Source organism: Crassostrea angulata, chromosome 10 (genome assembly GCF_025612915.1).
Source record: "Crassostrea angulata isolate pt1a10 chromosome 10, ASM2561291v2, whole genome shotgun sequence".
NCBI lineage: Eukaryota > Metazoa > Mollusca > Bivalvia > Ostreida > Ostreidae > Magallana > Magallana angulata.
In genome coordinates this window covers 23,401,229-23,419,869 of record NC_069120.1, presented here as the reverse complement: position 1 = coordinate 23,419,869, position 18,641 = coordinate 23,401,229, and the positions used below count along the sequence as shown (strand labels likewise).

The following is an 18,641-nucleotide window of genomic DNA, read 5'->3' as shown; positions in this document are numbered from 1 at the left end:
AATACCCCTCAGGAAAGAGCTACAAACAAAAAATATTCGATCCCTCTGGGTCCCTAGTTTTACGGGCCATCCCTTTTTTCTCAATATCAAACGTATGCTCAGGTAAATATTATTCTTTTTTGCTATGCATGTTATAACAAAATATTTTTTAAGAAAAGAGATTAACAAGGAAAACCACAAAAAATCAAACGTTATTTTAATCTTTATTTTCGTGTCTAGGCGAGCTTTGAGGTTCTTTGAGCCAGACATTTTTGATTGCCTTTAGACATATGAACAATCAAGTCTATCATCCATGAAAATATGAACTCTATATGTTTTACCGTTTAGGAGGAATTCAATGGAGAAGCAGATCCTCTAAAAATCACTAAATCGTCCATATCTCAGAAACAGAAATGACGTCATCATTAAAAATTCCAATAAGGTTCAGATCAACATGTATCAGATCTGAAAGTTTCATAAAAATCTACCGAGCCGTTTCCGAGAACTCACGTGCACAAAATTTGTAAGAAAAGAAAAGAAAAAAATAATAATAGGGAAAAAGAAACAAAGCAAAAACAATAAGGTCTTCCGTTAGAAACGGAAGACCTTAACTAGACTCTTGATACAAAAGAAACAAAAATGTCTTCCGTTATGATATACATGTATCAATTTTACTGTAAGACATTGCTTCTCTCACATAGAAAAAATTGATATGATAATTACTGTTAATGTTATATGTTATGTTAATGAAATATCCAGATATTACTTTCATGTAAAACAACAACACAAAAGAAAAAAAAAACTATCAATTTTTGAAGTGCTTTCTGTGACGACGCGGAGTAACACCGAACCAAACAAAACATAATAAACATTTCTACAACCTTAAGTCAATCTTTCCTCAAGGTTTGGTTGTTACCATCTCTGCCAAATCTAAGATCTCGCTGAAACAAGGTTTTTTGTCTCGGGAACGGAAATGTGCGAACGGAAGTGATAAATAAAAATAAAAGCTGGTATTTTTTGTACGTATGACTCACTGTTTATCAGGCTGGATGAAACACCCATGAAAGTCAGTTAAACACGACTGACAAAATAAAACCCGTTAAACACAACTTCTATCAAACGTCTATTATTCATAAACGTTTCTTGTCTCAATCACTTACAGTGAGTAAAATCTCGCGGGTATCAAACTTGTAAAAACGATAGGTATTTGTTATATGAATGCTACCGTAAATATTTGAGATATCTCACTGGAAGTAGAATTCGTTTGCTTATTTAACATTTTATAGATGACACATACATGATACTGATAGACTCATTTTATGTAAGATAGATTAAAAAAGAACAAAAAAAACTTGCTTCCTATGACGACCGGAATTTACGATGAATCAAACAGATTAGTGTAAACACATGTACACACATAGGGCTATCATCCAAAAAAGTTTAGTTTCAAGTTGTTACTGTTTTTGAGATCTCGTTCAGTATAGGTTTTTTGTCTTGGGACAGGAAACGGACAAACGGAAGTGCTCTGTGAAATAAAAATTAGTATCTTTTAAACACTATACAACTTTACTTTATTGCTTTTCACTAAAATTGTCAAAAAAGTTAATCTTTTAAACAACTTTACTTGTTTGCACACCCTGGTGACAACCGGAACTCACAGTCGACAAAATGAAACCCTATAAAAACACATTTCCTATCAAATATCTATCATCCATGTAAGTTTCGTGTATTGATCACCTACAGTTTCTGAGATATCGCAGGTAAATCATCTGTTTTTAAAGAGGGCTTCTTGAGATATATGAGATATCTCACAACAAGTAGAATTTTTGGTTAATTTAACACCGGATAGAAGACATACGAAAGGATTTTAACTTAAATTTTAATTTTATGTAAAATAAAAAAAAATTGGGCAAAAAAAAAATTTTTGACGTACTTCCAGTGACGACCGGATTTTACGTTGAACAAAACAAAATAGTATAAACACATCTATAAATAAAGGTTTATCATCCTACAAAGTCTGTATGCTCAAGTCCAATGGAATACCTTACAAACATTACAATCACTAGAAGGTCCTCCGTTGGAAACGGATGACCTTAATACTAACTTTATACAATGTCGTTACGAGTAGGTCTTCTATGCAGTTTTTTTAAATGATACCATGAATAATTGATACAATTTCAGAATTAACTTCAGAATTTACCCCCCCCCCTCCCTTTACTTTCAGATGATGTATTTAAAAAATCATTCTAACATAATAAATAAATGTGTCAATGAGCTCATCCAACAAATATTTTTACGAGAAACAACGTTAACTTTGCTTCTATAATACTTTTATAATGCATTACGAAGAGAAAATTATTACATTGTGTGTGTATATAAACAATAAGATAAACATTTTTGCTTCTATGATCTATAACAAAATATTTTTCAGCAAAGAGCTATCAATTAAAGTGTGATTAAAAGCCATCAGCCAGAAAAACTGAAACTTATGTGGAAACAATTAATACAGGATCTACAGGTCTTATACTATATTGTCCAGATAGTTTGTATTATGATTTAGTTAGGCAAATTTTATCATTCCTATTGATTCCTCGGGTGAGCCATGTGGCCCGTGGGTCACTTGTATTGCATTACATGACTTAACAAAATATTTTTCAGAAAAGAGAAAAACCATGAAAAATAACGTTTTTAGTCTCAATTTAGCTCTCAATCAGGCGAGCTTTAACGACTTCCGATTGCCTTGACCCACACTAGGGCCCCAGAAGTTCTACATAGATGTATATAAGGAAAATGTTTAAAACTTTTTTTTCTCAAGAACTACAATGCTGAAGTTTTTGAGATTACTATGCAAACATCCTCAAATTTTAAATAGTGGAAGCTTTTGACCCCAAACCTAATACTGGGGACCCGGAAGGGATTTAAAGTTTTACACAGAAATAATAGGGAAAGTGTTGAAAATTCTTCTTCTCAAGAACTACAAGGCAACAGTTTGTGGGAATTTTAGGCAAGCATCCTTGGCTATTGAGATTCTAAATTAGTAAAATATATGCTGACCCCCGAATTCATATTTGGGCCTAAGGAGAGGTTCAAAGTTTAACATAGAAGTATATCTATACTACTATATTAAAATAATAGACTCGAATTTTTTAGCTTTAATACCGATAAATCGGAGGAGTACTGTCTTTTGTTTTAAATATTTTAAACATCATTGGTACTTGAAGATTACCAATTTGTTTTTATTTTTCTCAACCAAGCTTCGTTAATTAATAATCAACGAAAATTCCTCCAAAAATTCCGGAAATCATCTGAATTTTTTGGATTTTACAATCTTGCGCATGCGCATTACATTCACACTAAACCAGGGGAGGCTCTTTATTTTATGTTTCCACAATATCACATTTACATGGATAAACTTGGAAACGATAAAACAAATGCGTGTTAATTTTCATTGGAATTTTTTTCTGTTCATCAAAGAAAATACGGGAGATAACTCTTACACAGTGCATTTACTATAAAAAAAATCCCGAGAGTTTCGAATGTCAACATGGGATGTAAAAACGTTGTTGAAATATGTTGAATTTTGCAATTATAGAATTAATTTTTTCGAAGAAAGGTATTTACATGTTCTGAACAATTTGACTGTTATTTGCAATACAACTTTATTAATTTTCTCCAGAGACATAAATAAAATGTTATCTATGTCTCTGTTTTCTCCAAAATCGTTTTGGAGCGATTCTGCAATTTTCTGCTACATTACGGGTATATAGGAGGCATTTTAACTGTGGGTTTGGCCTTCCCTGAGACACAGTTAGATTATTCCAACTCAGCCGAGTGTAGTGAAATTAATAGCATTATTGTAGGCTTGAAGTTTGGTTATGCAAATGTCAACAATATACGGTGTTTCGATGTATCTATTTTGTAAATGCCCGATATCATATGCAATGTCAACCCGTGCGTGCACGGGTCAAAGTCTAGTAGAACAAAATGTTTCAATCTTCTTCTCAAGTACTACAGTGCTACAATAAGTAAGGATCTACGCAAGGATCCTCAAAAGTGTAGATTCTAAAACCGTAATGCTTTGACCACAAGACTAGTATTGGGACCCCGAAAGAGGTTCAAAGTTTAATATAGAAGTATATAAAAACTGTTTTAAAATCTTCTGTTCGAGAATTACAATACTGCAATTTGTGAAATTACTGTGCATGCATCCTTAGATTATGTAGATTCATATTTTTTTTTAAATTGTGACCCCCGGACTGACACTGGGGCCCCAAAATTGGTTGAAAGTTTAAAATTGACGTATATAAGGAAAATATTTAAAAATAGTCTTATCAAAAATTATGATTATTCAATTTGTCTGATTACTACATAAGCATTCTCCCATAGTGTAAAAGCCATGAACTTCCAATTAATACTGGGGCCCCAAAATTGGTTCAGAGTTTAACATAGAAATGAAGAGGAAAATGTTGAAAAATCTTTTTCTCAAGGTCTATAATGCTTCAATTTGTGAGATTACTGTGCAAGCTTCCTTAAATAATGTAGATTCTAGATTAAAAAAGCTGTGAACACCGGACTAATACTGGGACCCAAAGAGGGGTTCAAAATTTAACATAGAAACATATACGGAAAATATTTAAAAACATTTCTTCTCAAGAACTACAATGTTACAGTTTGTTAGTCTACTTTGCAAGGATCCTCAAATAGTACAGTGCTGCTATCGTGAAAGTTGACAAAACTATCCTATCCTATCCTATATCCTGTATCCTGCATCCTATCCTGCAAATAAGCTCTATCCTATCCTATCCTATCCCATACTTTCAAAATATAGGAATGCAAGTTAAATGAAACGAAATCTAAAGATAAAATGATTTTATTAATTAATGTAGTACTCAAAATGAATAATTAAATCTTAAAACCGAATATTCATCGAGCGGGATAACTTACTTACCTGTGCTACGGTAAAATTAAATCGTACGCGGGATGGACACAATAACGTAAACAAACAGGTAAGCGATTAGATTTTTGATTTAATTATATTTATGCATAAAACACAGATAAATAACTTCGATGCACTTATTGAGGAACTGTTTAGTCACATATTTTTTTCAAATTATTTTCTTATCACATACAACTGAGCGTCATTCTCATTATTCGAGCGATTCGTTCGGCGATAAATGTAAACACGATCTGAAAATAAGTAATTCCTTTAGGAAGTTTATATTGTTTATAGTTTAAACCACTCGGGGGTATTTTTAAAGTATAAATTCTTAAGCATTTATAGCTAGCTAACATTTATTAATTCGATATGTTCAGGTTAATATCGGACAAAAATATGCGTCCCTGTTACTGGGCTTCGAAGAAATTATATTAAACGTGAATCAATGTCTGATTCTTGTATATATGTTTATTTTTTATAATGCCAAATTAGTCGTTTATAAATTCCAGCTTTTATTAATTTGCAGACTTTAAATGAAGTAAATACAGAAATATATTTCTGACGTTGTCAAATGTTGCAACGAATTTTTGCAGTAACTCCGTACTTGCGTACGAATTGACAAAGATGTAGCGCCGACATTTTAGCGCGCATTAATGTTATGCACCGCGTTGGTGATATAATAATTATTCTTAAATGGTTTAACTTGTTAAACGTTTTAAATTGACGTTGAAAATACATTGTTTAGCCAATTTTCGTTTCGCAAAATAACTCTGAAATTTATACTCGAATCTGATTGGCTACAGGATGCAGGATAGGATAGGATAGGATAGGATAGGATAGAACTTAATTTTTATATTTCTATCCTGTATCGTGCATCCTGCATCCTATCCTATCCTATCCTTGTCAACTTTCAGGATAGCAGCACTGTAGAGATTCTACACTGTAAAAGCCAATCATAACTGCTGGACCAATACTGGGGTCCCAAAAAGGGGTTCAAAGTTGAAATAAGAAATGGCATCTGCTACGAAATAGTAGATTAAAAGGAACTGTTAAGATAACCAATATGGCCCATGGGCCTATTGCCTCTGATCACTTTTTGGTTGGCGTCCGTCTGTCTGTCTATTTGTCTGCCTGTATGGTCTGTCTTTCAGTCTGTGAACTATGTACAATTCAAACTTCAACCAAACTTGGCACAAAGCATCCTTAGGTAAAGGTGTTCAAATTTGTTGAAATGTAGGATCCTTTTTAAAATCAATATGATTAGGAATGATTAAAAAGCAATAGGCCAAAAAGTTGAAAGTTTTGCATCATCATGCAGTGTTTATTCAAGTTTGTTCAAATCATGATCCCATGGGGGTTTGCTTGAAGGTCAAATTTCAACAAAGAAATATGAAGAGAAAAATATTTTTAAAATTTTCTTCTTAAAATTCAATTTGCAAGAAAAGCTTTAACTTGTTTAGAGAACATTCTTTTTAAATCTTTTTCTTAAGATTTGAGTGGTCAGAAAACTGTACTTTTTTGAAAGCAACCTCAGATAGTGTATATTTAAGTTTTTAGAAGTCATGATCTTTGGGGTTCGGTTGGGCAACATGAGAGGGTCTAATTTATTAAAATTATTTTTAAAAACTGGTTCAGTGTTTGATTCAGGTTTATGTATATATTTTACTACATTGTGTTTCAGGAGTTACATGTGTATATTATAATAAATTCTGGCATAGCATTAAGACATATCCTTAAGCTTTGATATACATATACGTTCGTAAATTAGTTAATAACTACTGAATCAAAGTTGTGCAGTTCTTTCAATTTTGTTTGTTTTTTGTTTATTTTGTCTATTTTATGTTTTTGTGATTTTATATGAAGTCAATTATAAAGATTTGATAATAGAGTGAAATATATTTCAGTTTCAAATGACACGTCCTACAATGAGTCAGACAAAGTTTCTCCGCATTATTACATCGGAGTTGGAGGCGCTATCTTGGTTCTCGTTGCTCTCTCGGTTATATTTGGCCGGATGTTCTGTAGACATAGAGCAAATAAACCCCAAAGGTAAAGGTTTTCTCCCTCAAACAATACAGAAACTGATTACTGACTATTTCCCTGCATTCCGTTTATACGTCAGGTCACTGACCGTTTGCAGTTGCTACATTGTACATATGATATATTTTCAATTTTTCTTGTGAAACATATTTAATCCGTTAATTTAATTTTCATGTAGTTTTATCGAACATTCATTGTATGGTTTGTAAACCCAAAATGACAGAGACATTGGTTATCTTGTTATCAATATAGTTTCTACCTCGACAACCTCACAACTGGGGATAGGCCAGAGGACACCTATACCGGACTGTCGAATTCTGAAGAGTACACAACAATAAACGAAATGAACGAATTGAGTGAGGATATGAATATGAGGACATTAAGGGTGTCCACAGCATCCACTGATACTTATCTGACACCGACTGGTCCTCCCAATTAGGATATAATCGTTCAAGTCTAGGATCTGTATCTGAATGCGAATCAAAAGATTAATATTATTCAGGACTTCATCTTTGTTCTCGTTTTGACCTTAATAATTTAACGGAATATATAAAATAAACATGTTTATTGAAAATTTGGTTATAGTGAAAAAAGACTCATTATATTGGTTTTGAAATGAGCAATTATTTTAAAATTGTTTTGTGTTTCTATAGAATAATGTTTTATGATGAACATTGTATAGAGGGATTGAACTCCTAACATTAAATAATTTAACATTTTTTTTTAACTCAGATGTCAAATTCTACAGTATCATCGAGTCGATTTTAACTCATATGACGAAGAGACACAATATTCATGTACTATATGTACAATACATTACACGCTACAATACATCTCTTTTTTCTTTGTTGTTTATTGAAATAAAAAAAGTCAAATTGTTGAAAGTTGTAAAAAGAATCACTGCAACATCTACATTAAGTGGTGTCCGTTTTGGATAATTTTTGCACAGGATGACAATAACAATAACGTTATTTTGGTTCTATATTATTTGAATAGCTTTGATCACAAAGACATAACAGATGTTTATTAATCATAATTATTTTCGTTAATGAAATAGTAAAATGCACTATAAAATAAAAAAAAATCCCTATAGGAAAATGAAGTCGAGGATCATGCGAAGGGCCGAAGTAGATGGCAGACCTTCCTACCACAGGCACCTACATTATTAATTTAAAGGGAATATTCTTTATTCTGAGAAAAATTTATAGAATATATATTTTTGAAAACTGAAAATAATATAGATAATTTGTATTTTTTTCAAAGAGTTATGCACGTGCAGAATGCTGGTTGGTGCTTAAAAAATAGTATATCTGGCAAGTTTACGAAACACTCTTGCTAAGTCGGATATAAATTAAACAAAAAATGCTGACGACTTGTCAGATAAAACCATGACAACTCTTCATTTATTATTTTGATCGGGAAATATTTATATACCCCTATGTCATAAAAATGGATCGGGTATATATTTTTTATTAGAAAAATATACAACGTAAGCTGCTTATGAAATTGAGCGATGTCAATTTGCTTAAAAAGAAACGTTAACGCCCAGTATTTGATTGACACATTTATTAGAGCTCGAGATTATGACAAGTTCGCATCAATAAAGAGACCATCATTATTTTCCGATAAAGGGAAGAGTGGGAAATTTATGTCAGTTTTTGAGAGATATTAATTTGTGTTCTGTCTTAAAAAAACTTGAAAACAATTAACCAGTTTTCTTTAAGGCTACAAAAATTTCTGACTGTAGACTCTAACAAATTCTGTCCCACGAGGGAATGAAAACTATTATATGTCAAAAAACATAGCTTGCCCGACTCGCTCGTCCCATTCAGAGAAGCGAAATGGTATTTTCTTAGCGTTAGTTACATATACCAAGTTTTCAGTTTTAATACTGATTGATTGTATTCGGACAAATCAACCTAAAACAAATCAGCCACGTCCGCATATGTTCGAAATTAAAATTTTAAAACTGAAACTTTTTAACAAGTAAAGGTCATCAGAGTTTAGAAAAATCTTTTTCAAGCTGTTGTAAAATGACCCCGGCTATAAATTTCAAGACTTTAGGTCTTAATTGTCAACGTTAAAAAATGACCCCCGAGTTAATATTCATCGTTGAAAAATGACCCCGGGTCAATTTTCAACCCGTGTCAATATTCTTCAATACACTGGCATCCACGGGGCACCTTAGTCACGCAGCGCCTGCAGAGTGTAAGGCGCATGCACTATAATAAGTCAGCTGCATTGGCGGCACAATGCGGGTACAATTATGGGTGAAAGTCTAAATACACAACACGTTTCTTTTTGTAATTCTTTCTCTCTTTGGCTTTTGTAACAGATAAAATACTTTATGATTTTAAAACAAACCAAAAAGATATACTGTAGGTGTTCTTTCTCAGAAATAATGGGGAAAAAAGATGTTCATTCTTCAAAATAATGGATGGTGACAGGTTAAACTGTTAAATTATTGGAAGGCTATATACAGGTTAAAAACAAGAATAAGACATTATATTTGCCAATAAAGATTAACACCTTAATTGAGAATGAAAATCCGGACCACATCCTTACAGGAAAAAGTTCATAAAATGAAACCTTGACCTTCAACCTTCAAACTTTAAAAAAAGTTCTCCATCCGGACCTACCATTCTTTGTTTTGGTTTGCCTAATCATTTACATATTGTAACTAACAATATCACCTAGCATTAAGTCAGTATTTTAAAGTACCTCTTTAACGTACATTCTTGAAATTTGTTCGATACGAAATGCTCTCTACCTAGCAAAGAAAGCAATGCTAGTTTTGCTTAGTTGAAGAATGAATGAATATGAAATTTTACAGCAAAGCTTCTTAAAGCTATACACGCTATACTTTGCGTCAATTTTGAATAAAGGGGAAACTGTATGTGTTTGATTACTAATAAAAGTTACCTTTATGCTGTTAATTATAATGCTCAATTCGATCACGTAACAAATATATCAAATATTAAACAATAAAGAATATTTATTTTCCTGCCAGGAAAGTAATGCCTCCTCGTGAATATCAATCTATCACGTGATATCGACAGCTAAATTTAGCCTATCATACCAAAACTTGTGAAGGGTCAACATCTTCATAATTGTGATAGTTTCACAAAGGAAAGGATATTTTCAGTAAAGCATACATTTGTCCGATATACGAGTACAAACAAAAGAAAAAAATACAAGCCTATGAGTAGATATAAATACTGCCTTTAAAAAAATGACGTAGACCTGTGTTTTTCCCCTATGTGCTATTTATAGATCCTATAAGTGTTAATGCAGAAGTAAGGGTATCGTGAATGACAAACGTATTTTACTCATTATACATGTATGTATTTCAAATGAACAACTGTTAAGCATATTAAAAATCAAGTTGGATATTTAATTAGGCAAACAATAACGACTAGCTAGTTCTCCACTGACATGCGCAATGAGGTCGGTTTGCTCTTCCTTTATCAATATTCATAAAAAGGTATATTTTCCTGGCAGGAAAATAAACAATTAAAAATCTATATCTTTGTAACGAGATGGAATTTACCATTGTAATTTACAGATTAAGGATAACTTTTATAAGTAGACAAACACATGCGTTTTCACTGTCATTCAAAATTGACGTAAATTATAGCGTGTATAGCTTTAACCTTTTGTACATGCCTAAACTGTCAATTAAAAGGAGAGGTCCAACTCAATACTGGTTTCATTGCATGATGTTTAAAGAACGATACAAGTCTTAAACTGTTCAGTCTTTGAGAGAGAAAAATAGTTTTGGCCTTTTCCCACAGAATGATCAGTTTTCGACTTAGAGTCAAACCCTTTCCAGGAATGAGAAGCGCGGACACTCGTCTTGATTTTTTTTTTTGCGGACTAGGCCCTCGGTTTAGTCCCCAGTTGAAAGTTGAACCGGCATTCATGGCTGTTTAGCCAATGCTTGTACTTGATGACAATCTACACCATATTGTTTTATTATTTAAACAATAAAATGCGTTCTTTGGTGATTTATGCAAAAACAAAACCTAATCCGGTACCTTCATAACCCGAATGAATCATCAAAGGAAGCATTTTATCGTTTATATTTTCATCTTTCCATTATCATATTAATCAACTGAGCGTAAAAGGTAAATTATTTTTAAGGTGGTGTAGGGCACTTCGATGTTGTAACGTTTTATTTATCAAAATAAACAATAATATAACATGTAATTTTATAAATACAGTAGTTTCTTTACCAAAGTTGTCACAGCGTAGTACAGTGGGTTTGAGGGTTACATTATGAGTTCGACTCCCGGTGGGGATTTTAAAATTTTACTTTTTTAAATGATTTTTAAACGTATTTTTGGTTAAATATTGTTAAGTTTGAAAATTCTAAACCAGTAAAAGTATTTCAATTATGATGTACTGCTATTCACATAAATATCGACAGATGGCCCATACCACCTTTATGTACATCAGCTCGTTAGATAGAAGAAACAGCCAAATCGTTTTCTATTGGAATTGGAGTCTGACATCTGTCATATACAACGCATGTGTGTGTGTAGACTCTTTATTATATTCAGCTTCAATAATATGTTTTACATAACAGTACATTTTACCATATAATAAAACATTTGGTTGACAGTGATTATGTAATTAACTTGTACTTTAAATATGTCACATCTCCCTTTCTTTCAAGAATTTAGTTTAAGCCAATCTACATACAATTATATTAAACGAAAAGAATTTCGAATTTTACTTTAAAAGTCTAATAAATGAAAATTTACTATTCTGTAAATTGTTCTGTTGTCATAGGTTCCATCTCTGAATCCTTAGGAATCAATACACAAGTTGCACCGATGCTCTGTCTGAGCCACTACAACTTTCACTGATAATTTCAAATAAAGAAATAAAATATTAAACACATTATCACTGATTTCACAACTAATCACGGAATATTGATGGAAGTTTGATTTCACGTCCCGACCTGGTCTTCACTGGACTCTGAATCTTTTGAGGCGCGTCCTTCTGTATCTCCTCTGTGTTACCAATAGTAGGTTTCCTCTCGGGTTTCCTATCCACACGATCCATCGATCCATGTTGGGCGGCATGATCCAGGAATGGTGTAATTTCCAGGTTTTCTTCTTTTTCCCTCACTTCTGCAGGATTAGAGTTCGTTGGCCTTAAGTCCCTTCTATTTCTGCGATATTTCCTGCCATTGTTTCCCTTAACTACATATGAACGTGGCAATTCATGTTTCTCTGCTGATCATTGTGTTTGATCAGAACCTTTTCTCCTGGAATCAATGGTTTCAAGTCAGATTTTGGAACATGTTTATCAAATTTCCTCTTCTGCTTGGCCTGGCGAGTCTTTTAGCTTTCTTTGACAAATTCAGCGTTTTGTGGTTTCAAAAGTGTTGCTGATACAGGTAACTTTGTCCTTAATCGTCTCGCTAGAAATAACTGAGCTGGCGATAATCCAAGTTCTTCAAAAGGTGTGTTCCTATAATCCAAGATTGCCAGGTAAGGATCCTTTGCTTTTTCGAGTAAGTGTTTGATTGTTTGAACCATTCGTTCCACTTGTCCATTTGTTTGGGGAAAATGGGGACTAGACGTCAAGTGGCGAAATTCATACTCTTGGGCAAATTTCCTAAATTCAGCACTAGCAAACTGAGGTCCATTATCAGACAATGCTTCATCAGGAATACCATATCGTGCGAACAGGCTCTTTAGATGTTGGATCACAAAACTGGAGTTAGGCTGTTCCAGTTTCGCTATCTCTGGCCATTTTGAATAAAAGTCTACTGACAGGAGATACTGGTGTCCATTGAATTCAAACAAATCCATAGCTATTTTAGACCAAGGTCGGTCTGGTATTTTATGAGGAATAAGACTTTCTCTTGGATTTTGTCGTTGATGGGTAGCACAAATGCTGCATTTGGAGATATCTTCAATGTAACTTCCCATTGATGGCCAAAACATGACTTCACGTGCCATTGCTTTGCATTTTACAATGCCTAAATGAGATTCGTGTATCCTCGCTAACATTTCCTGACGACAGGTTTGTGGTATCAATAGCCTAAGACCTTTGTAGATCAAGCCATCTATGCATGCAAGTTCATCTCTGTAATTCCAGTAGGTGCGTATTTCCACGGGAAGTTGATCGCGACTCTCTGGCCATCCTTCTAGAATAGCTTTACTGAGTAGAATCATTTCAAGATCTGCGGAAGCTGATTTTTGTAATTCTGCATACTTTCCAGGTGATAGGGGTAAGTACGACAAAGCATTGACGGAGAATTCATCAACTAACTTCTCTGTTGTCTCTTTCAAGTAATTTCTGGATAGATGATCAGCTACAACAAGAGTATTCCCAGGTTTGTATGTTACATCCAAGTCATAACATTGTAATGTAAGAACCATTTTCTGCAGTCGGGCTGGAATGTCATGTAATGGTTTACGGAAGATAGACTGAAGAGGTTTGTGGTCAGTTTCAACTTGAATTCGTCTTCCATAGACATACTGGTGAAATTTCTGACAGCCATAAACTATAGCTAGGGTCTCCTTTTCCAACTGTGAGTACTTCTGCTGTGTTGTAGTCAAAGCTCTGGATCCAAATGCAATTGGTTTACCATCTTGAATTATTGCTGCTCCAAGACCTGTTGAGCTGCTGTCCACGGTAAGTAAGACTGGTTTTTCAGGATCAAAATATGTCAAAACTGGAGTATTGGTTACCATCTCCTTCAGTTTCTGGAAACTTTTCTGCTTGTTTCCATCCCAATGCCATGCAACATCCTTAGAGAGTAATTGTCTTAAGGGTGCCGATTCCTGAGACAAGTTTGGAAGAAATTTTGCAAGATACTGAATGAATCCCATGAATTTCCTTAGGTCCTTTTTGTTAGTTGGCGGTGTCATTTCTGTCACGGCCCGGATCTTCTCTGGATCTGCCTTGAGTCCCTCACTACTGAGAACATGTCCAACATAGGTCACTTCCTTTCTGCGGAATTCACATTTTTCGGAACTCAATTTCAAATTATAGTCTTTTGCTCGTTCTAAGACTTTCTTTAATCTTTCGTCATGTTCTTTTAGAGTTTCACCCCACACAAGAATATCGTCAACGATGACTTCAGCACCGTCAATGTCTTCCACCATTCGTGACATCACACTTTGGTATATTTCCGATGCACAGTTTAGACCAAATGGCATCCTTAAGAATCTGAATCTTCCCAGTGGTGAGTTAAATGTACAAAGTTTGGAACTGTCCTCGTCCAGCTGAATCTGCCAAAAACCGGAAGTTGCATCCAACTTGGAGAAGTACTTCGCATTTGGCATGCGAGTGACAATTTCCTCAATGGTAAACATAGGATAATGGGGTCTTCTTATGGCTTTGTTGAGATCTCTAGGATCAAGGCAAAGTCTCACTGAACCATTGGGTTTTATGACTGTAACAAGACTGTTGACCCACTCAGTTGGCTCTATCTGCCGAATAATGATTCCGTCTTTCTCCACGGTTCTAAGTTTGTCCTTCACCTTTTGACGAAGTGCTACTGAGATACGTCTCGGTGGATGGACGACTGGTTGCACATCCTCCTTCAAGTGTATCTTGTGTTTGCCAGGTAAACGACCAACACCAATGAATAAATCTGAATAGTTCTTGCGTATCAACTGTTCGGTAAGGTTTTGTGAGGCCTGTGTTTCAAATTGTGCCACACTAAACATCTTCTGAACTAGTCCTATCTGTTGACTTGTCTCTGATCCAAGTATTGTTGGAGTTTTGATGTCTACAACTTCAAATGGAATGTTGAATGTTTCATGGTGAAATATGCATGGAAGTACTACTAATCCTGTGGATTTCATGGTATGTCCACTGAAACTTTTCAATACGGCTTCTGATCTCTGTATTGTTTCACTGAATTTCAGGCGCTGTAGAACATTCCGGCTAACGACATTACATTTGGCTCCAGTGTCCACATGCATTGTTACACTATGGTCATTCACTTTACAGTTTATTGTCCAGTCTGATTCTGGATTTACAGAGTTAACTTCATGTATCATGCCCATAAATATTTCAGCAGATGTATCACTTTCTTCATCACTTTCACTGTCTGTATCTGATATTTCTTGTACCATATTCACTTTCTTCTTCTGTTTATGATATTCTTTGGTTTTAACATGCTTGTGGGAGTATGACTGTGTTTTAGTTTTGCACATACTTGCGAAATGGTCAGGCTTCTGACACAAATTACACAACTGACCAATAGCAGGACATCTATCTTTATAGAAATGTTCGTATCCACATCGGGAACACTTCTTCTGTTTTGCCTTGAATGCGCGAGGTTTAACTGCTTGCGGCTTCTTCTTTATAATGACATTCACATTAGGGTCTTCCCCTGATGAATTCATAGATTTCAATTGCTTCTGTGACAGCTCAAATGTTCTTACAATGTCCGTACATTTCTGTAGGGTCAGCTCTGATCCTTCACTAATGAGTTTTTCACGAACTTTCTTTGATTTCACACCAAACACAATGTGATCTCTCAACATCTCATCCTCAATATCAGGATTATAACCACAGTCATTGAACAACACTTTCAAATCGGTATAAAACTGTTCAAAAGTTTCTTCTTCATCTTGAGTGCGACACTTGAACTTGTAACGTGCATATATCACATTAGATTTAGGCTTGCAATATTGTTCAAAACGGTCAAAATAAACTTTTAAAGTTTTCTTGTCATCACCCTGCAGATTCCAAGTCGAATAAATGTTTCTGCCCTTTTCACCTACCCATAACATCAGGTAATTGCACTGTTGTTCCTCCGATTTCCCTTTGAGAGGTCCACCAAACATAAATTCACAGTGAGCTTTGAATGACTTAAATGCACTCGGGAGGTCCTGAGATTCCCAGGCCATCTTCGGATTTGGCTCCTTGTCCGATGCCATCTTTTCAAAATGACATGAAATATGACTTCAAATGGTCACTGTAAATGTCGAACACTTAATTTCCTTGAAGGATGTTTTCGTTTGGTCTGGGTTTCTGGCCGATTTTGGCAGCCACTTCTGACACCATGTCATATACAACGCATGTGTGTGTGTAGACTCTTTATTATATTCAGCTTCAATAATATGTTTTACATAACAGTACATTTTACCATATAATAAAACATTTGGTTGACAGTGATTATGTAATTAACTTGTACTTTAAATATGTCACAACATCATCATGATTATTTGTGCAGGCCATGATTTCTTTTTTGCTTAAGGTTTCAACCAATCGATGAATGAAGCCTGTAGATTTCAGTCTGGCAGTTGTTACAGAGCTGTAAATAACTTTTTTTACAATCAATTTCCGTAAGAAATAGAGGAATACATACTTGGACGTTATTGTAAAACTTTAATATCCATTAATTTTATACATTCGATGTGCTCTTCTTAACTCTGTCGGAAATGCGAATCAATTTAGAAGCATATAGCCCAATAAATTCAGACAGATGAGCGACAAAAAGAGGGCGTTACTTACAAGTATAGCATAACCGAATACGGCCTTGGCTGCGCCGATTAGTAGTACATAGCATGTGCTACATGATAAAATATAGTGGTTTTAAAATGTTGTTATAAGTGTACAAATTGGAAATGATATAAATATGAGTAATCAAGAAATCATTCTTTGAATATTATGAGATAATTTTGGTCGAAGCGTGGTCAAATCTATCATAAAAAAATTCGGGCTTTATTGGATTTGACCACGCCCCAACCGAAATTATTACCCCATAATACTCAAAGAATGATTCCTTATTCTTTAAATAAATGCAAACAGGGCACTTGATTTTTTGGTTTCTTTCTTTGGAAAAGGTTACAGATATCTATCTATATTATCTATATTGAAAGACATTATATGTTAATTGTTATATTCAGCGTCATCACAATTTACACTTGAAAATTGATAGATATGTTTGATATATAATCGATGTTATCCAATGCATATATGGAATTCAGTAATAGATTGGGGTGGGAACGGGTCTATATAGTTAACATTTTCAAATGTAGACGTGCACATAAACTACTTTTAGGGCTTTCAAATCGATAAGTTTGTTCAAAAAATAAAATATGGTCATAACTCTACTGCGCACCATAACTTTAATGTTAATTGTACAATGTAGTGTATTGCATTTTTTGTGTTGCAACTCCCTACTTCTTTACAATAAATTGTTGACAAATCTGGCGCTTAACTTGATACATATTGGATATTTAAATTCTGTTTAAAGATATCTATAAAAAACTACACAGAAACCATTCTGACTCCAAGTTCTTTTGTAATACAATCCATTTTGCATTTATATTGTCGACGGCGAACTATTTTGTATAATACAGTACAATGGATCGTAGCAGAGTTGCTTTTTCCACATCAAATATTTCAAACCGAAAATTACGTGGAAGATCAATTTATCCTTTGACACGATTTTAATGCGATGTCTTGTTGCAAACTTTAAATTAGTGAGAATTAAGCCTGGTAATTTTTGTACATTACCTGCAGGCATAAAAAATAGGCAAAATAAATTTCTGGTGTGTGTTACAAAAGATTGTACGATGCGTGGAAATCCGCGAAGCAGAACAAGCCAGAGGATTATTATGCCTCTCAAAACGACTTGTTATCATTTACTTAGAAACATAATTATATAAATATTTTGGACGACTTTTTTTTGCTTTGAATTATAGCGCGGAGTCTTTGGTATCGCGTCTGAAGACTTCGCTGGCTCTTTATTAGTGTCTAGGTTGTTAATATATCCATGATCGCATTTATCAGATTGGTCAATAATTACTTCTGCTGGTTTTATCTCTTTGAACGCACTGGAGTTTCTTGTAACGCTTTTGATTTCATTGGATGCTGTGATAATGTATCCCTTTTTTCCTATGACTCCTAATAGCTCAATTTCGTTCTGAGTTGATAGTGTATTGCGTTTCATTTGTTGAACAATAACTCTGTCTCCCATTTTAAAGATGCTTTGCATTATCTGCATAATGTTTCATCTTTTGTTTTGATTTTCCTCCCATCTCCGCATTACTGTTTTTCTGAACTTCGTTGTTTTGGCGTTTTCTGGAAGACAAACTTATATATTTCTTCGAAATAAAACTTCCGCTGGTGGATCTTTTGTTGTAAAAAGGGGCGTTGCTCAGTAATTTCTTAAAAATTGAAAAATATCCTGTTTTCAATTGCGGCTCTCTGCATGTGATGTTTTGACGTCTTTTTCTATGGCATAAACCATTCGACTTCTCCATTACCTCTTGGTCATAATGGTATTACTGTGCGTATATCCCATATATTTTGTAAATTCGTTAAATTCATGGCTTCGAAATAGAGGTCCATTGTCCCTTTGACAATATTCGGAATTCCATGTGTTGAAAAGATCTCATCCAATTTCGTCTTTGTTGATCTTGCTGAAGTTAAATTCACAATTTCTATCTCCGGATATTTCGAATAGTCGTCAATTACCACTAGTATTCTCCGGATGGGAAAGAACCACAAAAGTCTACGCTTACTTCCTACTTCGGTTTGTTTGGTAGCTTTGACATCCTCAACGGTTTTATCTTGTTGACCGGAACAGATGTTAAACATGGGATGCAAGATTTGCATAGGTTTCTACCATTAAGTCGATTCCAGGGAACAGAATCTTTTCCCTTAGCAATTGTTTCGTTTTAATAATGCCTTGACGTTA

At 34.2% G+C, this 18,641-nt stretch overlaps 2 protein-coding genes across 2 annotated transcripts in view; one reads left to right on the top strand and one right to left on the bottom strand.

The window, feature by feature from the left end:
- The window catches only part of LOC128164926 (uncharacterized), a 62,556-nt gene extending 54,768 nt beyond the window's left edge, over positions 1-7,788 (top strand). Inside the window, exons 23-24 of the mRNA XM_052829037.1 lie at positions 6,820-6,964; positions 7,208-7,788. Of these exons, the coding sequence (XP_052684997.1) occupies positions 6,820-6,964; positions 7,208-7,394 (332 nt within the window). The 3' untranslated portion in view covers positions 7,395-7,788. The remainder of the gene's footprint in view (positions 1-6,819; positions 6,965-7,207) is intronic.
- Positions 7,789-11,878: 4,090 nt separating this feature from the next.
- On the bottom strand, positions 11,879-15,870 carry LOC128165063 (uncharacterized protein K02A2.6-like). Its single transcript, XM_052829265.1, has 2 exons — positions 12,597-15,870; positions 11,879-12,165 (listed from the first exon to the last, which is right to left on the bottom strand). Exons 1-2 carry the CDS (start codon positions 15,868-15,870, stop codon positions 11,879-11,881), a joined length of 3,561 nt encoding a protein of 1,186 aa, XP_052685225.1.
- Between the last annotated feature and the right edge of the window lie 2,771 nt (positions 15,871-18,641).

Coding starts and splice junctions, on each gene's coding strand:
- LOC128165063 (XM_052829265.1), bottom strand. CDS start 15,870: ATGGCATCGGACAAGGAGCCAAATCCGAAGATGGCCTGGGAATCTCAG. Junction 12,166..12,596: donor TAATGGACCTCAGTTTGCTA/GTGCTGAATTTA, acceptor GTTCATATGTAG/TTAAGGGAAACAATGGCAGG.